We start from the raw sequence: 21,363 nt of genomic DNA on the forward strand, positions 1-21,363 counted from the left end.
ACAGGATGCTCATTTGGGGTCCACTGTGTTAACCCCATTACAGATATAAGATTTTTAATGGTACCATGATGGCGAATCAATCGATTGCATTTTCAGCAATCTGATAATAGGTAGGTTCAAGTCTTCACCACTTATCTAACATCAGCAGCTGAAAGACTGACCTGACATCTAATGGAAACCTTTCAGTCAGGCATGATAATAACCTGAATCTGTGAATGACTGGTGGCGGAGAGAGACTGAGTAAAACAGCTGAAAAACATATCAGAGGCTATGCATTCCCAATAGCCTGTGAATATACACCAATCATGGGAAATTCAGGTTGATAACTGTTCAAGATCAAGATAGATTAACAGCAGTGTCAAGAAAATCAGTAGCAGACAAACGAAACTTTCCCATCCTCGTTGATCAGAAGGTGAGTCTTTTCTTGTACATGCAGAGCTGACTACTGCCATCCACCCCTTTGCCACCTTTAAAGTAAACTGATGCAGTGTGCTCCTTGTGGTTTTAATTTATATCGGTTCTGGAACTACTATTAAGGTGCCTGCCAACATGTTAAATGAGGCCCTGTGCAAAGTGCTTGACACTGGTACTTGAGAGCTTGTATTTCTTATTTATAAATGTGTGGGGAGACTACAAGATGCTGACTCCAAAAGTCTTAAAGGACACGGGACCGGCCTGCACAAGGGCCAGTGTTGCTTGCCAGTTAGATCCCAAAAGGCACCTGTCCTGGTTTTGGCTAGGCTTGAGTTAATTTTCTTCCTAGTAGCTGGCATGGTGCTGTGTTTTGGATTTAGGATGAGAATAATGCTGATAACACGCCGATGTTTTAGTTCTTGCAGAGCAGTGCTCACACAGAGCCAAGGGCTTTTTGTCTTTTCATACCACCCTGCCAGCGGGGAGGCTGGGGGTGCACAAGGAAGTGGAGGGGACACAAACAGGACAGGAGACTCAGACTGGCCACAGGGATGTCCTACACCATAAGGAGTCACGCTGAACAATGAAGGTGTGGGGGGCAGGTTGGCGGTGGGATTGTTGTGTGTGTTGCTGATTGGGGTTTGGCTGGGCATCGGTCAGCATGTGGTGAGCAATTGCATTGTGAATCACTTGCTTTGGATATTCTTTTATCATTGTTTTCCCTTGACTATTTACCCTTTTTTTTTTCTCCCCTGATTCTCTCCCCTATCCCATTGTGGGGTGAGCGAATGGCTGCATGGTGCTGGGTTAAACCCCTACAGCACCCAAATCCAACCCCTGCATTGTGTAGTGAAGATGAGGAAGCTGGCTGGACAATTCCATAAGAGGTCAGAAGCACTCACTGGTCCGTATTTGCTGACTTTTGGCGTAAGCTTCAAGGGCTCTTTATTCCCCTGGCCCTCTGGAAAAGAACTGGAAAAGCAGAGAACCCACACTTGGACACACAGAGGTTAGAGAACATCTTGCTGTTTGTGAGTATGTTGCTTGACATTGTGATCCAATCAATTTAAGTATCTAGAAGGGCACAGAGATTCCATATATGCTTTGTGTTTTCTTCTCCCTTTATTTATACTGAACAAGTAGGTCATTGCTCTACTCCAACCAGTCTCTAAATAACTTGAAGAAAACTGCTAGTATATAGATTCTTCCCTTGCTACTTATGACTTCTACCCATTGGGCACATGCTTGTAGCATCATTTGTCATTCAACTGAAAAAAGCTCTTTCAGCTCTGCTAGGGCTTTGAGTTTTGTTTTGTTGTTGTTGTTTTTTGTTTGCTTGTTTGTTCATTTCATAAAAGTGATTAAAAATGAGATTTCTCAGGCTGGGCTTTCTCTGCGTCCTTTCAGTCAACAATCAACGAAGATGAATTGTGTTGCCATACCTCCTACCACCTCCTGGACGTCAGTGCATCTTCCCTACCAAAATAAAATCACTTCTGCTCTCACTGGGGCCACTTTCTCTGATTGCTCTCCACTGACTGTTACAAAGATAGCTGCCCTAATCTCTGACCTTGGCTTTTCTTTCCCTCACTCCAGGACTGTCCGTCCTCCTCCAGCTATCTTCTTACAGCTAATGAGTCTCTTCATTCATTTATTCTGTCTCCTTGCAAGTATTTTTAGACTGTGATCATCTCCCTTGAGATAGCCATTTCTTAAAGATGATAAATGCTGTTTCACACCACCTTTTCTCATATCTGCCCTGTGCCTTATTACTTGGGACTCTTCATATTTTAACTCTGTACTCTCTGAATATATCCAACGAAGCCTTTTTGCATGCACGCCTTGAGGACTGTCCAATACTGTAGTATGAAAAGGAGCACTGCCTACTTCTTATTTTGTATGAGATTCTCGCTATATGTAAGAACAGCCTTCTACTGGTTTACTTCACATTTTCATTTCTCAGTTTGCTTTACATTGTCATTACAAAGGATTCTGAGGCCTTGGAAGCGGCACTTCTTTTTTCAGATAGCCACACTTAAAATAGACAAGCCTTTCAGCATAAGTTTCTGTGGCAAGGACTTAGGCAACAGGAGCTTTTCCTTCAACAATTAGCATTATCAGAGAAGAACTGATGTTCATCTGATTTTCCAAAGCCCAGAAAAGCACGGAATGTTTTATTTTAAAAAATGTTAGAAGTATTTGGACATTGTCACAAGAAATTGTGTTCTGAAATATTTTTGCTATTGCAGCTGCTATTTAATAAAATGCAAATGATAAGTAATGGGTCTCTAAGCACAGAAAATGGGAAACTTATTTTTTACCCTTACAAAACTTTAGAGCCATCAAGCATATTTAGCCAAGAATTTGCGATGTTGCCATCAAGCTAAGCCTTCATTTACTAATTCATAGCTAAGAGCAAAGGTTCTGTTCGGAGCTGTTGAGCTGTTACATTTTCTTCCCAAGGATTTCTACAAGAGAATGCACAGGTATGAGTGGGAAGGGATGTCAGGGCAGCTGGATAGATAAAGAGCTGCTTTCTTTCAGCTGTTCCTGCAGAACTACTGCTCTGCCCCCAAACAGGGAAGTGCACACAGCTGGGAATGAACAGAGAAATAAGCCAATATGCAGGGTCACCATAATGTTACATTTTTATAGCTCTTTTCATCCCAAAGGATCATAACTATAAAGGTTGCATACATCGGGAAGCCCCACCGCTGCTGCTGAAATCCAGCTGCTTGCTGCAGAGGAAGTGTTCAGCTGCATGAAATGGCGACACAGTGATTTGCAGTCAGGAGCACAGGTGTCTGAATATTCCTGGGGAAGCATAATTGAGTGAAGAATAATTTCGGAGAACCGTGCTGTGGCTGCTCAAATTGGGATCCCTCTGGGCTTCAGCAAGGAGCGAGACTTTGCAGTGAGGGCAGACAGCTCTAACCCAGCACTGGCGTGAAGAGGCAGCAGGCTTCATGGACAGCTAACACTGTTGCCTACATGGGGGCTGTCCTTGCAGCTGTCCCACCAAAAACATGAGCTGGCCATGTCCTCCCAGCGTGCAGCCCCCAAATAGCTCACCCCCCGAGGCAGCAGCTCCAAGTGTCACAAGCTGCCCAAACGGCAGCATCAATCAAGTGCCAACAGCAGAGGGCAAGGATGTCAAAACATAATTTCTGCTGATGTGAGGAAGCTGCTGGCTGAAATCTTGGGAGCCTGTTGCCTTTAGAAATATCTGAAAAAGAAGTTGCATCAACCGGTCTGGGGAACGAGAATAATCCTGGAGGCTGTCCAAGGCGAGATGCCCATGGCACCAAATGCTGGCTCAGCTTCCAGCGACAAGGTGACTGTCTGCTCACCTTGATGCCACCTTACCAATAAGAAATAATTTACTTTGAGATGCTGTTTGTGGGCAACAATAATACCTTAATTTTCCTGTAGCTTTCCATTGAGGTTTGTAGTGTAATTTATAAATAGCAATTAGAATGCTTGTCCAAGTTGCTCATTAGATGCATTTTTAGATTGGGTCATTACATTAAAGTGGAAAGGATGAAAGGACTTGTCTAAAATCATATGATGTATTATTGGCAAACCAATAAGAAAATCCTGACTTTTTTCCTTCAAAGCGTTTGTGTATGTGGTGACAAACGTAGCTACTGCCATGTACAAAGACATCTAATGAACTGTTAAAAAGCACGATACAGCTAACATAAAAAGTCAAACCGCTTTTTATTGTTCACTGTTAGTGAAAATACAGCATATTACACATGGAAACAACGGTGCATTCATGCGAACACACAGTGCGGAAGGGCTTATATACTACAAGTTTTAATTATTCAGCTAGGGTTTGTTTTTTTCAGTATATTTTCATTGTTATTCTGCTCATCACAACAGACTTTGTTATTGATCCGGACGTGTATACGAGTGCGAAGCGGTGAAGGACGGTTACAAAGCCTATAGGACTGCGTGCCTCTGCTGTGGCTCGTGAGAAATGCAAGAACACGAGCAGGTGCGCTCCTCTATCTGGGATGCACTAAGAGCATTTTGGAGGAAGGAAAACACATTTTTCACGGCTTATCAGCATACTCCCCAGCTTATTAAAGAGAAGCAATGGATTCCTACCCAGCCCACATAAACTGATGAGTTTTGCCAAAACAGTGGCTTCTTGTTGCAGATGCTGGGCAGTCAGTCCAGCACTACGATCCTGCTCGAGAAGTCATGGCATCCTTTCTTAAGGCACCTATTAGCATAGGATCTCAGCACTGATCTCAGGGGCTGTTGCTGCAGCTGGAAAACAACTGACACATTAGGCTGATTAATCCCTGTAGTAATTCCATTAACCTCCTTAATGGAGTTATAACATGGATGAATTTACCCCTCTTCAGCAATGCGAGACAGAATTGCCCTGGAGAGCCAGTAAATACGGTGTGGCAGGGATATCTGAGGTAAATTTTTTTTTTTTTTTTGGTTTTAGTGCAAGGTGAAGCGTGCTGATCAGCTGGAAAACCTCCCTGTCCTCTGGGATGTTGAGCTCCTCACAGCACTAATGGTTCAGGGGGCTCGGGCGCATCTGGAGGGCTCCTGGCACCTCGGCACCTCACCAGGCGTGTGGTTCCCTCTCTCCCTCACACACAGAGCCTGACAATACGGCTTCTCAGACATCGCCTTTCTATTTACCTTGGTTTCCTCTCCCTGCACCTCGTTGCTGGAGGCTGATTTATCTGCTCGCTGCTCCCTGCCAGGAGGGCAGCCTGGCCTGGGCCGTGTCCCCGGGCACAGGACTGCTGACAGTAGGCAGCAGAGCTGCAGTCCTGGCACGGGCTGCGCAGGGAGCAGATTTCTCTCTGTTTTCCTCCTGCTTTCCCAGCCTGTGGAGAGAAGGTTTGCATGCCACCATAGCCAGGTGCCTCGCCTGCTCCTACGGTGGCTCAATTGCACCGCAGCTCTGTCAGTAAAGGCTTCTCAGTGCTGGGAAGTTACCTCAAGTTTGGCAGAGCCAAAGGCACCCTGCAAGCCCGTCCCGAGGAGCAGAGGCTGTTTGTGCAGCTACCACAACAGCCCAGGCCCTCTGAAAGCTCCCGTGCGGCCTGTCAGGGAGCACGCGGGGCGGCTGAGGGGGCTGGGGCGCCGCGGGGGGGCCTGGCCGGTTTCTCTGCTAGTTCAAAGCCTGTTGCCGCGTTCGCAGGTGCAGTGATGGGGCTACTAAGCTGCGGTGTCTCTTCATCTACGTGGTTTGTGATCTCCGTGTTACTACGCTGAGCTGATTCTGCCCGATTGCCAGCCCCTTCCTCCCACGGAGGCCACGGCGCCGAGGGATGGAGTGGCCCAGCTCCTCGGCGACCCCGCAGGCAGGGGGAGAGCAGGGGAGGTGTTGCCTGCATGGGGTGCGCGCGTGCAAGGTTATTTCCCTTTCTGCCTACGGTAGTCGCTTCCCACATTCAGCACAGGGATAAGAAGTCCTAGCAGCCACCTCTTGCCAAAGACCTCCCGCAGGTTCTCCCTCCAGGGCCGGGCTCTCACCACCATCCCTTTCCGCACCTGGTACCGCGTCTGCCCGCGTAAGATCAGCAGCATCTGGTGGCAGCAGAAGCCGGCGCAGGCCAGTCCGATCCCGAGCCAGAGGTAGAGCATGAGGATGACAAACATCTCAGAGCTGAGGAGAGCTCCTGCGGACCAAGAGGCAGGGAGAGAGTCAAAGAAAGCTTTTAGGCACCCCTCACGTGTCAGCGTCACATGCAGCCCCGACAAGCTGGCTGGCCCTATTTAGCAGCCGTACCAGTGGCGAGTTAGGAAAAATGCAGGGTGGTTACTCTAACTACACAAAATTGTTTTCTTTGTAGTGCCATTACTCAATGAACCCCACCGGGGAGGTACTAACATGGTGACGGTCTCTGTAGACTTCTCCCTTTGCTCTTAACGTGAGGATCTGGATTGCAAGGGCAAACTCGGCCAGAAGTGAATGTATTTATAAGAATTCAGCTCTATTTTGAAGAATGTTTAAATTATTTAGGGGTCTGCCTGCTGATCAGAGGGAATCTGGACAGCCTAGATTCCTTTTGAAAGGAGATGTGGGTCTGACAGCATGTAGATGCTTCCAGAAGCCTTACTGTGTGCATTAATACCAGACAGAATGACTTGGAGTTCATCACTATACCTACGTATAATCTATCTATCTACCTACCTATTCTATATATAAGATATATACATAATACATAAGATGATAAAAAAAATCAGTAATGACTTTCCTACCATCGTGCAAATGCAGTTTGCATATGAACACAAGAAACTGAAACAGAAAACTTCAAAATGCAATCCAAATTCCTTTTTTAAAGCTGCTGCCAGAATGCTCCAAATATTTTGTAGATCTAAAACTCTTAATTCAACAGTTTTTGTTGTGTATGTTTATGCTGAATGTATTTATATAAAAATATTCTGTGGGCCCTTTCCTCGGCAATGATTTTAGAGCTCCTTCTGGAAAATAAGTATAATAGCAGTTATCACCGAGTGACCTTTTGGTGTGTAGGCAGATCTAAACCCATTGAAATAATATTCTCTCTGTGTGCATATGACTGAGTACACACATATCTTGTGTATATTGATATATTATTAAACACCCATATTTGTACACAGGCACACAAAGAAAATGAAATATGTGTCACTACGTGTACAAATAGCCGGTATTATCTCTCTGGTTTCCGTGAGGTTAAAAATGAAAAAGCTGCTGCGTGCTCCCTTCCCTCTGGCGGAGCACAGGGCTGGTGTGAGCTCTGGTCGCCCCACGCCGGCGTGAGTCCACCTGAGTTCCCAGGAGAGACGTGCTGCCGGAGCAGGGACTGCGTGCCAGAGTAGGTGTGCACGGCTGCTTCAGGTTTTAAATTCAATAACGGGGAGCTGGATAGGCACCTCTTGCTTCTCTTATACAGAAGGCCATGGTAGGCGGTGTCACCTGGCTTTGTGGTCCGTGAATCCCAGCCTCTCCAGCTGGCAGTGTGGGCAGCGAGCGGCTGGGGCTGACCCATTATGGGCACTCAAGCTTTGGGCTCAGCCAGCAGGCCCCTCTGAGGATGATTCGTAAGGACACTGACTAGGGCCTCGAGCTGTCAGAGACTGTTCTCACTTGAAAAAGGCACCGGAGTCATTCAATTTTCATTCTAAATGCAGAGTCATCTTTCCCTTCTCATTAGATCCCATTCAGCTCAGTGGGCTTCGTGTGCAATACAGCACGGGGAGAACAACCCCCCTAGGATGATGACAAATCCTCAGACCAATTCTGTCGGAATAACTTAGGGCATCAGATGGGAAGTCCAGAGCCAAATTTGTGTTTCTCTGCCCTTCTTTTGATGGACCTGAGCGTGACAGGCATGTGTTCCCTTCTGCAGCTGACATTCAGATGGGATGTAGAGAGAGACAGCTATTTTCTTTAGAGCCTTTGGAAGACAGCCGTAAGCTTTATTTCTATGAGCTGCTGAAATTCAACATCTAGTAAGTAATTACCCTTGTTTTCCCCTTGCGAATATTAACCATCTCTCAGCCATATTTTCCAGATATGTGGATTTTTTAACCTGATTTTCAGGTTACCCACAGAAAGCATTTTCTGTCATTTCTTTGTGGATCCAATCTGACCTGTATTTACAAAAGTACTCTCCATTTGTCCCTCCTCAGCACGGTGCATTTTAGTCTTGGATTCACTTTTGCTCTAACTGACCCGAAGTGATCTCGAGCTTATTGCCATACATTATCTTTGCCAGAAAAGCTGAATCACAAGCTGAAATTATAGACTCTGGGTCAGACTCTGAATTTCATGCCTGAGCACAGTCTGGGCAGAACAAGCCAACTGAAAATTTTCCCAGCATGGAAGCAGGAATCACTCAGTTGACATAAGACCAGCAGACTCACCTTTCGTCCTCTTTCACTCCTCCCCCAGTGTCAAGGGCACGCTGGAGAAGAGGAAAGGTAAAGTTTTTTCTCTGCTATAGCAATGCTCTCTTTGGATCCTACCACAACCCATAAGTTATGTTAGCTGCATAAGAGAAAGACTACGTGGACAATCCTCCCAGGCTGTTTCTCTTTCCTGAGCTGGACGTTGAATGTGCTGGGGGGAGCCCAGAGGGCCCTTCCTCCCCAGCAGCCAAGACACCACTTGCCTGCATATTGCTGCGTGCTGTCACCCTGGCTGAAGTAGAAATTGGGTGGGAGCTGGGTGCTGGTGCCTCTTGAGGGCATCCAAGCTCCCTGCCCTGTCGTGTCCCACTCAAACACTGCCAACGTGCTGTTGTTGGCACTGCAATTGCTGACACCAGAGCTGGGGCACTTCAATGGCTCTTCAGACACACGCCAGGACCCAGCTCGGTGCTGATGAGCCCAGAAAATCAGAGAGGGAGAACTAATTCCTTGATAATCTCCTCCCACATCCCTGCTCCCCCTTCCAGGCTGGTGTGCCGAGCAGAGCTTAGGCACTGGGGAAAATCATGCCCAGTGTTTTTAATGTTACCGAAGATAACATTATTCACAAAAATTCTTCTACTTGGAAAAATGACTCCATAAAAATGTCATGGCAGGATTTCATGTTTATTGTCTCTCGGTGATTACCATGACAAATCTGCTCATTTGCCAAGTAGAGAGATATTTGTTTGTTTTCAGACAGCAACCCTGCAAACCTAGCCTGGAATCTGAAAAGCAAGCTGGGGCTTCTCTGGCTCTTGTACCACCAGCAATGGAGATCCCACACTCAGATTCATAATCAACACTTCTGGTGGTGGTGCACGAGCCAAAACAGACTCCGGGCCCTTCTTACTGAGCTCGGCTGAATCTGTAAAGCTAAAATGTATGGAGTACCTATTTTAGGCTAACGAAAGCCGATCTGAGTGTGCTAGGCATGAGCTGCATGTGGGGGAAAATGACATTTTTCTGCTGTCACTTTCAGGGCAGAATAACAGTCTAGGCTGTCTGCAGAGTCACTTCTCCCAGCTCAGGTTTTATCTGGTTCTTAGGTTTGGACAGAGAAAGGGAGGAGGTTGTAGAGTTTGGGGGCATGTTGAAAGGTGGAGAGATGAGGCTGGGAGAGCAGGGGAAGAGTTATGGGAGTAAAATCAGGAGGAGGAAGGGGAAGGTTTGGGGAAATTCACAGGAGGACAGGAAGAGAGGGGAAATCAGGAGAAGCAGAAGGAGGGTAAGGGATGGTGAAAGGAAGAAAGAGAGTTTTGCTTTGGCTGCGGAGCTCTTCCAGAGAACAGGCACAGAGAATTTCTCCTGGTTCTCTGTGGAGCTGTGTCCCAGTCTAAGGTCAAGAAAGATTTGGCTGATCACATCACGTTTATAAACTCCCCACTTGGTCTTTGTCGCCTGAACCCAAATTCTCCGTGCTGGAAGGATGGCAAGGTCTCAGTAAGTTCGTGCTGAAGGGAGACAGGAGATGGGTGATGGTGAATGGAGTGGGTTTGTGGACCTGGATGGGAATATCTCTGCTGGGATATGGGGAATCTGCAGACTTGCAGGCTATGAAAACCCACAGACCCGCCACCCCTGCCCGTAGGACAGGCAGAAGGTTCCCCTCGCCTATAGTGTGTGCAGTGAGTGAAATCTCCCTCCTCTGTCTCAATGCAACACTCCCTGGACAACAGACAGCCCTATTCCATCACCGGCCAGCTGGTTATGGGGTGTTTTCCAGTGTCTAACACACTACAAACGGGCTGCAGCTGTACCCTGGAGTGGGTCCCAGCCTCTATTTCAAAGCACAGTCCTGTGCAAAGTGTCCCTTGCCACCAAAGAGGGGTTTGATGAACACAGGCAGTTCTCCCACGTGCCCATTCCCCCCTCTACCAGCCCCACACGCAGACACCAGGGAAAGAGCACGTCCCCCGCCCCGGGGCCCTGCTCCCATCTCCGAGGGAGGACTCCTTACCTGAGAAGAACTGGCTGATGGAGTGAGGCAGGAGGGTGAGGAAGGCCAGCGGGCTTGCGAAGGACATGGAGAGTGCCGCAGAAATGTAAGCCATGCCTGCCACCAGGGAGTCGAGGCAAGCCAGGGAGGTGTAGAGGCAGAACATGATGAAGTTCCGCATGTTCCTGCTCCCGATGCAGTTCCCTGTGAAGAAACAGTGGTGGTCATGCCTCTGGGTGACTCTGGCACACAGTCTACAGAAGTGAGTGCTGGGCAGGGCTGAGCCAGGGGACCTGCTTCCATCCAGCCAGTCCGCCACCACTTCGGCTCCTTCGCCCAAGTTTAAGCCCTTGCCCGAGTCCTCAGGGGAGCTCTGGATCACGAGGACGTAGTTGCCCAGGGCATTAGCTGAGAGGAAGAGGAAGAGGGCCCCATGCAGCAGAGCAGGAGAGAAAAGTGGGGTGGTGGAAGGGTCTCTGAACATGCTGGGGATGAAGAGAAAGATCTGGAGGACGAAGGTCACTAGGGAGATGCACAAGAAGTAGGCTGGAGCAACAACATTGAGCAACCTGAGAACTAGCATTGCGGATTACGTTCCTGCAGGGGAGAGCAAGGAGAGGACGAACATCACCGCTCCGGCCGCACACTTCATCCTTCCATTTCCAGCCGGCTCCCCGGCCCCGCTCGGCTCCGGGAAATGCCCCGGGGGGGGCAGCTCTCCCTCGCCGCCTCCCCGCGGCCCCGGCGGCCCCGGGACAAGCGGGCAGCCCCCGGGCACCCCCGGGCAGCCCCCGGGCAGCGGCCGCTCCCCGGCCCCGGCGGGCTGCGGGGGCTGGAGGGGCAGAGCCGGCGGCTCCGTGTGCCTGCTCGCCGAGCAGAGTCCCTCTGCCAGGCAGGGTCAGTTTTGGTATTGCATGAAAGGAAAAAAGGTGGTGCTGGAGGAGGGGGGAGTGAGCCGGGAGGGGGGGGGGAGGAGAAGGGGAGGGGGGAGAGGTTGCTCTAATCCACTGCAATACGGATCAAATCCGATGCTCTAATTTATCCTTTAAAGCCACGGATCTACAGATTACCTCTCTGCCCGCTGCCTTGCTCTGCACGAAATTAGAAAACGCACCGAGCAGCTGGGCAAGTGCCGCCCGGATGCAACCTGCGGCGCCGGGCTACCGAGCCGGGGCGGCCCCGCAGCCGCAGCCGCGGCTCCGGCCGGGCACGGAGCATCTCCGGCGGCCGCCCGGGCTCCCCGGGGCTCCCCCATCGCTCCCCCGGGCCCCCGGGGCTCAGCCGGCACCCCGCGGAGCCAGGAAAGGCCGGGGGACCGGGGGCAGCGCGGAGCCAGCCCGGCACCCCCGGCACCCCCCCGCCGGCAGCCCCAGGGGTCTGCAGAGCCCCGGCGGCCCGGGGGGGGGGCTGGCACCCGCCGCACGCCGCCACCTTGCGGTCCCCTTGTCCCCGGCGAGGCTGTCTGGCACCCGCGGAGCCGCCGCCACCGCCCCCGGCCACGCCGAGCCCCCCGCGGCAGCCGCCCCTGCCCCTTGTCCCCCCCCCGTGTGCCCCCCGTGTCCCCCCCGTGTCCCCGCCGCCCCCCGTCCAGCCCCACCGGCTCCGGGCTCCCTCCCCCGATGCCCCCCGGACGCCCCGGCTGGAGCCAGCACCTGAGGCAAGGGGAAATTGGGGGGGCGGGGGGGTGTCCCCGCGGGTCCGAGGCCTGCCTGGGTTTGCGGGACCCCCCCGCACAGAGCGGGCGGCTGCCAGGCAAGGCTTTGGGTGGCCGGGCAGCGCGGCGTGCCGGGGGCAGCAGCGCAGACGCGTATTTCCCTCTGGCAGCCGCATGCCCTCGGCCCCCTGTGCCCCCCCACGCAGCCCCTCGCTCTCCCGCACAGCTGCGTGCTGCGCCCTCACAGCTCCGGGGGAAGGCATCCCCGTCTCCCTGCTCAGAAGAGGAAAGGGGAAGGGGAGCGAAGAGGGCAGCGGGGCTGCAGACAACATTTCTGGAGACAGGCACACTCTGCGCTGGTCAAAAGTCAGAAGGAGGTGGCTTTAGACTAATCGTAGGTCCTAGGCTTACTGGCCAACCTCCCAGCACACCCGGTAACGGTCTGCTTCTCCAGGAGAGACTCCCCCTTTGCCTGAGTATAGAGAGCAAAATTAAAATGTGTTTCATGTTGCGTTGTCTAAGGAGAGAGACCTGCAGGAGAGGGGGGCTGCGTTTGTGTCTTGCATGTGGAAGAGCACCAGGTCAGTGACAGCAACCAAGTTCAAGGGTCCTTTATCAGAAATATTTTTTCCACCAGGTAACTTTCATGATTCAACGTTTCTGAGAAAAACAGTGGCAATAAGAAAAGCAAGTGCAAACCAAGCCCGTAGGCACTGGATCTGCAGTGACGAACAACTAAGAGACACCTTCGGCAGAACTGGAGGTAAAGCTGCTCCGAACTGATCTAGCTCTCACTCCCACCTCCCTCATTCTCCTGTCACGACTACTGAGAATAAAAATCCTCCAATATTCCCTCAGCTCATCAATTTAAAGTAGAGTGAGCCTTGCAATTAAGATACGTGACCCAGCCAGGATTTTATCTTTCAATAATTAGGCAGTGTTTTCTCCATATTTTAACAGCTTACATCAAAATAATAAAAAATAATAATAATAAAACCACCATGGAAATCTTTTCATGTAATGAAAAGCTCTTAGACTGAAGGGAGGGCATCTCATGAAAGCAATTAATCTTTCCTGTATAGGGAGCATAATAAGCTGCAGCCAAAGGGAGTGGGGGGAAGAAGGAAGGAAGGAAAGGAAGGAAAGGAAGGAAAGGAAGGAAAGGAAGGAAGGAAGGAAGGAAGGAAGGAAGGAAGGAAGGAAGGGGTGGTGAAGAGAAGGGAAGAGGAGAGAGGAGAGGAGAGGAGAGGAGAGGAGAGGAGAGGAGAGGAGAGGAGAGGAGAGGAGAGGAGAGGAGAGGAGAGGAGAGGAGAGGAGAGGAGAGGAGAGGAGAGGAGAGGAGAGGAGAGGAGAGGAGAGGAGAGGAGAGGAGAGGAGAGGAGAGGAGAGGAGAGGAGAGGAGAGGAGACCTGCTTTCCACTGGAATAGAAAAATGGTGAAGCAGTTTATCCCCCACATTCTCATTAAAATGCTCCTGCAAATTGCTGCTTATGATTTGTCACTGTCAAAATACTGGCTTCATATTTTAGAATATAGTAAAAAAAAATCCTCATTCAGTGCTGTTGTGTTGATATGATGAGATGTTGGCAGGATGGGGGAGCGGTTGTCTGGGAATGAATTTGCCTATTCACGTGGATGTGTGTGCATAGGAGAGAGATCAGTAAATAAGGAGATTAGCACAAGGAGTAAGTGAATAATGAGAACAGTAGTTAATCTGGAGCAAGCATTAAAAAGTAGCAACATTTGCTGCAGGAATTTGATTTTTTTTCTGCTGTAAAATCAGCGTCATGAGTGAGCTTGGATGGGTGACACTCAGAAATATTAGCGCCTTATTCCTTCTCTGGGGCGATAGACCCAGGAGATGGAGTACTTCCCCACCCTGCTTTCAACTGCAGATAAATCATGCCAGCCCTGCGTTAGGATTTTCCTGTATTTCCAGTAGGGTAGGGATCAAGCTACATGCCCCTCTCTGGAAAACCTTGAGAAGTGAGCATGAGGAACACCTGTAAGAACGAAGTATTGTTGTTATTACCTACTGTGCAGATGTTTTCCAGAAACTGGCACAGCACACTGCAGCCAGGCCCTCTCTCACCCCAGCCTTAATGCAGCTGAGTCTCAGCACTCCATCCTCCCCTGCTGCCCAGGTGTCTGGAGGGGGTTTCTCTGGGATGGACCTTTTCCCAGTATGCCCCTTGAGCAAGCGGGGTGGGAGGCCACCGGCACAATCTGTGCAGTTGTCAGCCGGCTGGTGTTTTCATCTTCCAGCTCAATAACTTAGGCTACACTTGGTCACGATGACTGGCAGATGAACGTCTTGGTGGCTTGGTCCCTGGGTCCCCTGGTTCCTTGTGCTCAGCCATTTTAAGCAAAATAAAATGCAGTTCCAGTCAGTGCCGTGCTCTGATACACCCTGCTCAACGTCTTTCAAGGTCTCGCTTTAAATTGCATCCCAAATTATGTATCATTTCTTCCATCTCAAAAAGTGCATTGCTTCAGACAGCCCCATTAGTTTAGCATTCAAGTTACAGCCTGATGGTGGTTTTTCTCTAAAATGAGCAAGTTAATATCTGCTATTTGCTGTGATAGTTTGGAAGAAATGAATGCTCTCTGTGGTGAACCCAATGGTGCTTGCTTTAAATTATCATTTAAATATAAACCTTTTGAAGTTCTTGTGGGCTTTTTTTTCTTTTTTCTTTTTCTTTTTTCTTTTTTTTTTTTTCTTTTCCAGTTAGTTAACTTTCAAAATTTGAATGCCTGCAATGTCTGGAGAGGTTTCCTCTTTCGTTAGGTAAAGTTGAATGGCCATGAAGTGCAGCAGGCGAGGCCTGATGTCTTCGATCTAGCAATAAAACAAATACAGCATGGTTGGCAGCAGAGCTGAATGCTTTTATGCTGACCAGCTTCGGATCTGCCTAGGTGGTGACTTGAACACTGAGAGGAAGAGGGGGCTCAGTCCTTCCCTCACTCAGCTCTTGGCAATACTGCTGAGGGCGTCAGGACGGACCTGAACTTCCTGAATCGAGAAGCTAATACCAAGTTCCTTCTCACAGTGAGAAACGTCCTTCAGAGGCCAACTCAACCATCTGTCCCAGTGCCACAGTCTCCTTGCCCCAGGTATACATGTCCTTTGTGGAAGAGGGTCTCACCAGGTCCTGAAGATGTCTGTGATGGGGATCCTCCACCACCCCCAGGCAATCCATCCAGTTCATTGTTATCCTTTCAGATTTTCTGCCTACCTAACTCAAAACTCCCTTGCAGGAATTTAAGGCCATAGTCCTTATCCTATGCCCAGTGGATACAGAAAATAGACAACTATTTTTCTCTCTGTGATGCTTACATGAAAATGGCTACCCTGCCTTCTCCAGAAGAAGCTACCTTATTCCCTCAGTCTTCCCTGTTGGGTTGTGTTTTGGAAAACTCTGAAAGACCCTGAAGGACCTGGGGTATTGTGTCTGTTGTCCTGAGAGCTGGGGGGGCATCCAGCCCTGAAGTCAGGCAGCTTGACAGCATAGGTTTCCGTAGCTGGGTTTTAATCATTTTGATCTAGATTGCCAGTTGTGCTGCATCAGTTGTGCTGGGGTTTCAGTGAGGAGGACACTTATTAACAAGGGAAGAGACGGTAACTAAACAGCTGACAGATGGTCATGACTTTAACACCCTGTCAAGCGCATGCTGTATCTGAAATGACGACTTGAGCACTTCTGCTGAACCTCTTTTTTCAGCTCCCATCTGGCCAATCTTCACCTGCCCTCCCCTTCTCCTTCCTTCAAGGACGACGTTGAGAAAGAGAGGGGTTTTCACACAGCCATGCTTCCTGCCTCAGTGTGCCAAGCTTTCCCCAGGTTAATTCAGCTGCTGTTTTCTCACTACAAACCTCCCAGCTTATGATTCAGTGTAAAAGTAAGCTAGGAGGTAATGCCTGATTGTGCAAGGCATTTAGGCAGAGACATCTTATGATTCAGATAGTGCCGTACACTGAGAACTAATCCAGATGTTTCTAAAGTAAATGAGTAAATAATCTGTCACCTAAAGACATATCCATGGCTTGCTGTATCTTTGTATTTGAAAGAGACATTTTCAGGTCAATAATCCATGTGAAGGAAGAGAAAGGAAAAGGAGGAAAAAATGCATCTGGCTCCCCAGTCTTTCAAAAGTGCTTGATCACCACCTTCTCCTGAGGCAACACCCTACAGCAAATGGATTCCCAGCACTTAAGAAGACAGAGTAAAAGGGTTATTGACAAAGGGTCAATTGCCTTCAAACGAAGAATGTGCTGTTGAATAGACTGTAATAGAAGTTTTATGTCTGTTGAGCAAACCCCACCTTCTGAATGTCTGAACAACAACCCACAGCTCATTTGTCACTTGTGCCACAAACTCCACGGCTCAGGCAGCCTGAGCAGTGTGAGCACCAAGGATATATTTAGGCAAGGAAAAAAAATGACTGCTTTCTGAAATCTGTCAGCTGTTGTCTTCTAACCCACAGGATTTAAACAGGTCTTGGTGCTGAAGGTACAAGGACAAGCCATTCTTCAAAACATTAGCTCCTTTGCTTCTTTACGCTCTGCATGAGTTGGTGCTGGCTACCTGAGACTGTTTCTCCTCCTGCAATCAAGGAACGGCCACAATGGTCTCATTCCTCTGGTGCTAGCGGTGACAACCTCACACTCAGCGAGGAATACAGAGCTCTTGCCACAAAAAATCAGAGCATTCACTGACACTGTCTCATCCCTTGTGAAAGTCCTTACACGTCTCCCTGCTGTTCCTGGACTATCTCCCTCATTCCTGGAGTCATATAAATACCTAAATATCTTTCCCAGGGGAGCAGAGGAGAAAGACTGCGCAGCCAGTGAGGTTCTGGTGGGTTGTAATACTGTGTTATTGATGATAATCTGGGCTCTTGGCTGCTCTAGCTGGCCCAGGCAATGGTACCCGGCCCGTATGAAACAAGGGTACTGTCATGATGTATGATACATCCTGATGTGTAAGGAGAGCTATTGCAAAAATCATCGTTTGATTTATTTGCTGCTCGCTGGTGGTGTTGGGAAACAAACTTTTGTAGTCCAGTAAAGTTCAGTATGCCAGCAGGCAGAGAAAATATTGATGATAGGTGGGCAGCAGGCACTGCATGAGGGAGGACACTTTTAGGCATGAGCTCAGGGATGATGTCCCAGGGGAAGGAATAGGCACTGACTTGCCATAGAGCCTGGCTGTGGTGCACCCACTCCTCCATCCCACTGGCCCTGCAGGTGCCACCAAGCCTTATCCCCGTAATGGACCAGGGAGTGCCCCATAAGAGACTCGAGATCCTGCCCTGTAGGTGCCTGCAACCGACCCCTTCATAAAACCCTGCACACAATGCTGCTCAGCACCAGATAAATGGCTGAATGCCTTAACAAAGGAGAAAAAATGTAGAAAAAAGCTTGGGCAGTGGAAAAAAAAATAAATAAATATCAGGGGCTGGCAAAAGGAAGGACAAGAGAAGGGGGAAGTACTGTGGGAATTTCTTCCTGCAAAGCTCTGAGCATCCTCTGCAAGTGTCGGGTACTCTTGAATCCCCATCATCCCAGCACTGTTCAGTACCAGACGTTATACCCCGACAAAAAGGTGTCCCCCTGGGCCTCCACAGGAATCTTTTTGTTGCTTTCAAGATACTTTGTCTAGCAGGACAGCAGGAAAAGTGCACAATAAAATGTCTCCTTTTGTTTAAACTGACTGATTTGAAGCTCCTGAGTAATAAAGCTCAAGCCTAGTTGGCAGTCCCCTCATCCCCAGGTGAGTACTGCAGCAAGGAGAGGTGGCTGGCCAAGCTGCCTTTGTGCTGGGTCATTCCCAGACCTAGGAGCACAGCTCCTAAAAAATAGTGAATTAATAACAAAAAGCAAGCAAGCAAGCAAACAAAAATACACCCAGAAATGCAGTTAATTGCAGGAGAGGATTCAAACCCAAATTAACTGGCGTGAATTTGGTGGCCATCTTGAGCAACCTGCTGTCAGCAGGAGCAGTTGCTGCTGCAGAAGTTGTGCTCTGCCCTTTGCAGGGGCGGCATCTTTCTCCCCCACCTGCAGCCAGCTGCCTGGCCCTCCTGTGCCACGGTCTGTTGCTGCTGAGCACTGTGTCACATCTGCATTGTGCACATCAAGGTGCAGGAGCCCTTGTCTTCATTTCTGCTTGTGAAGTGTCAGGCACACCTAGGGAATCCTATAAATAATAAATAACAATAACACATGCACATATTCATAACCAAGTCACTGTTTACATAGTGAATATTCAGCACCCACCAGATGGTTCTTCTTTCACTGCCTCCAAAATGGAAATGACCAGTTACTAAAGATAAAATATTCCTTCCTTGTTGCTGCTTCCCTAGGGCTCCTACTTGTTGTTCTCTTGCAGAACTGCTGCTCCCTGGAGAAGCAAGCCTTTCAGCCTTGGAAACAGTGAAATCAGATCTGAAATATGAAATGTTTCAGCAAGAGCTACAGATAGATGAACACAGTGTTAAATCAATTCCAGAAAATAGACTTGGATTAATCCTCCTGCCTGCCGCAGCGGTGTTCTGGGAGAAGTGATCTCCCTCCCTGCTGCCACATGGCTGCTGCCCGGCCATGAAGATGCTCCTCCAGCAGGTCTGTGAGAGCAGTCCCTAAATGACTTTGGCTCTGCAAAAATGCTAGCTATCAACTAGTGCACTGCATGCCCTGTATATAATTGCAGTCTTATTTCTAACCACTACCCCAGCTACAGTGCAGGTGGTGATGATTTTCAGTGAATACTTGCTATATGGAGGGCCAGGTTCTCCCTGCTTAATTTCTGCCCACTCCAGTGTGTGCCTTTTCCACTTGGGATTCATTGCGTAAAATGCACTCACAGCACTGGGAGCCGAGGCCAGGCCTCCAGCCACCTGCTGACCAAGTCAAACGCCATCTCGCCCACTGCCCCGCTCTGTCCCCATGTGCCACAGCTGCCCGCGTCCTGTGAAGGGGCCGCTGCTGCCCCAGGCCACTGACGGCTTTGTATGAAAGGCTCCGGGATCAAACTCTGGTGGGTGCAGGAGTTAGAGCCTGGGCACTTGGCTTTCTGAGCACACATTTAAGCACTGGATGTGGTGCAGAAGAAGGGCTGTTATCCCCCCCAGCCCAGTGCCCACTGGGAGGGGTTCCTGCAGCACCCCCTGAGCGGGTCGAGGTGTTAGGCCTCTGCCCATCCCCACCTCTGGCCAGGCTTCCTCTGGGCACCTCTCTGTCCCTAACTGTGATCAACAGCATCTTTTCCTGGAGATCTGCCTTGATAGCAGGAACCACCTGATGTATCTGGTATCAAAGGAACACCTTAGCGCTGCTTCAACAAAGCTCGAGGTCAGGCTGGCGGCCACGTTTCAAGGGCTACCACGCCTCGGGCTGCCCGAAGAGAGGGCACGCTCCTGCCAGGTGACAACCTGCCTTATCCCAGGCTTCCGAGGATCTCCCAAGGCCAGCAGCAGCCCAGGGCCTGCGGAGGCGGCCTGGTGTCTGCTCTGTGCACGGCACCTTCAGCCTCCCCTGCCTCCTCCTCCTCCTCCTCACAGGGCAGCAGCAAGGACGGGAAGGATTCGCCTCCGACGAGGCAGCGAGGAGCTGCGGGATGGCGCTAAGAAAAACGAGGAAGAAATACGAGGAAGCGCTCCCCACGGCAGTGACACTTGGAGATGTCCCATTTGCTTCTCCCAGGCTCCTGCCCGGCGGATTTGGGGCGAGCACGGCCCGCACCCAGGCGTCCAAAACGGAGCCCCCCCGCTCCGCGCAGGGGCCCGGGGACGCCGGTAGGTGGTGCTGGGGGCCTGTGGAGCCCCCGCAGCCAGCTCTCGGCAAAACGCCACCTCCTCGGGGACCGGCACAGGCTGGGCGCAGTGCTAGGAGGGGGACAAGTCAGCTGGGCAGCAGATTTGGTCGGTGGCTATAAGCGAGCCCCCCCACCCCGCCTCCCCAGGTCGCCACTGATGAGGACCTCGCCATCCTGCCTGCAGGAGGACAGAAGCTGCACCAGATGCGAGTCTTAACCCGCAGCACTGGCTGCAGCACTTGCCCTCTGTCGCAACACGGCTAAATCTGCTCCATCCAGGAGCTTCCCAAGCTTTTGCTTCGCTTCACGGCTTTTCTTGGCCCCTTACACAGCCCGTGCGCCAAGCTGGAGAGCTTGGGGGAGATTCCCTGGGCGAGGCAGGGGTGGAGACCTCGAGCCAATTCAATCAGCTCCTGGCATTTTTAAGCCTCTCCAAGGAAGTGGTTTGGGAGCAGAACATCTCCCAGCCTGTTTGGCCTGCAAGAGTCCAGAAGCAGGGCTGTGTTTTTATCACCAGGCTGTGTCCACCAGCAGTGGCAGTGTTTTTATCGCGGGGTGGCATTGCTAGCCATTAATAGCATGTCACCCGCCCACGTTTCCCTTCTAGTTTCAGTTATGTAGAGATATCCCCGTGCTTTCCTGGTGTAACTCCAGCCTGATAGACACCACATTTCCTCTTCCTGGTGGTGGCTTCATTTCAGTGCCCATGGGAAGCAGCAGAGAGAGAAAGGAGGTGTGAGGATCATTAGGAATTAAGTTGAAGATGATAAATTATACACACAGTAAAACCAGTATGAGCAGGGAAATTAACCAATAACTACTAGTTGATGAGTAGGGCTCAAGCGCTCACTGCATGCTCCAGGCTGAGAAGAGGGCAGACATGGCTGGTGGCTGGGTCGGCACAGCTAGGAGGAGATGTGGTGCTCTCCAAACAGCATGCAGGGGAAGTGCAAGGGGCTGTGGTGCCCAAATTTTACAGGGCTTCCCGATCTCTTTCCAGAACTGGGTGTTTGCTGGTGCAGGGAGCCTTGAGCAGGACAGGACACTTCAGGAGTGCCATACTGCTGCTCTCTTCTTAGGCTCTTCTCAGGGCATTTGCAGCCAGCTACCTCCAGAACCAGAATACCAGCCTTCACAATCCCCTTCTTGACCTTGGCTAGCCCTTCCTTTGTATTTTCTTGTGCTCTTCTTTCACTCTGATTCTATTCTATACATGGAGGAAAAGGCCCACAAGACAGTTAGTAAAGATGGTTTTGTGGAGTGTTTCATGTATGAGACAGCCTGTTTAGAGTCAATGACTCTCGGAAAGGACCATGCTGTTGTGCATTAGCTAGATGTGCGGCTGGCAACTTGGTGTAGCCAGGGAGAACATCAGCGCGCTGTGTCTGCCACGTGCTCCTGGGCAAGCCAGGCACGTGCACAGGGACACATCCTGCATGCAGAGCTCTGCCTTCGGCCCGAGTGCTAATATGGTTCATTACGTGATGTGCATCTTCCTCGCTGGCTTTCCCAGCTCGGGCTGTCAGCTCACATCTTTCCCCCATAATCCATTGACATTCTCATTAAAACTACCACCGCTTTTCCCTGGTATCTTTGCAATCAATCTC

At 50.1% G+C, this 21,363-nt stretch overlaps 1 protein-coding gene across 3 annotated transcripts; it reads right to left on the minus strand.

The window, feature by feature from the left end:
* Positions 1 to 4,115: 4,115 nt before the first annotated feature.
* On the minus strand, positions 4,116 to 12,438 carry ZDHHC22 (zDHHC palmitoyltransferase 22). 3 transcript variants are annotated; one of them, XM_080595649.1, is made up of 3 exons: positions 11,938 to 12,438; positions 10,307 to 10,489; positions 4,116 to 6,071 (listed from the first exon to the last, which is right to left on the minus strand). In XM_080595649.1, the coding sequence occupies exons 1-3, from the start codon at positions 12,269 to 12,271 to the stop codon at positions 5,806 to 5,808; spliced, it is 783 nt and encodes a 260-aa protein (XP_080451775.1). In that variant the 5' UTR covers positions 12,272 to 12,438; the 3' UTR covers positions 4,116 to 5,805. The 3 variants fall into 3 exon arrangements, with proteins under 3 accessions (XP_080451775.1, XP_080451774.1, XP_080451773.1); XM_080595648.1 differs by lacking the exon at positions 11,938 to 12,438 and having other exon boundaries at positions 4,116 to 4,692; positions 5,944 to 6,071; positions 10,307 to 11,170; XM_080595647.1 differs by lacking the exon at positions 11,938 to 12,438 and having other exon boundaries at positions 10,307 to 11,164.
* Positions 12,439 to 21,363: the final 8,925 nt, after the last annotated feature.

This window comes from Anser brachyrhynchus, assembly GCF_964034855.1.
Source record: "Anser brachyrhynchus genome assembly, chromosome: 5".
NCBI classification, from domain to species: Eukaryota; Metazoa; Chordata; class Aves; order Anseriformes; family Anatidae; genus Anser; species Anser brachyrhynchus.

Excerpts from the sequence above, each read along its gene's own strand:
- ZDHHC22 (XM_080595647.1), bottom strand. The coding sequence starts at position 10,868 with ATGCTAGTTCTCAGGTTGCTCAATGTTGTTGCTCCAGCCTACTTCTTG. Across the intron at positions 6,072-10,306 it reads CATCAGCCAGTTCTTCTCAG|GAGCTCTCCTCAGCTCTGAG; the intron begins GTAAGGAGTCCT and ends CTTGGTCCGCAG.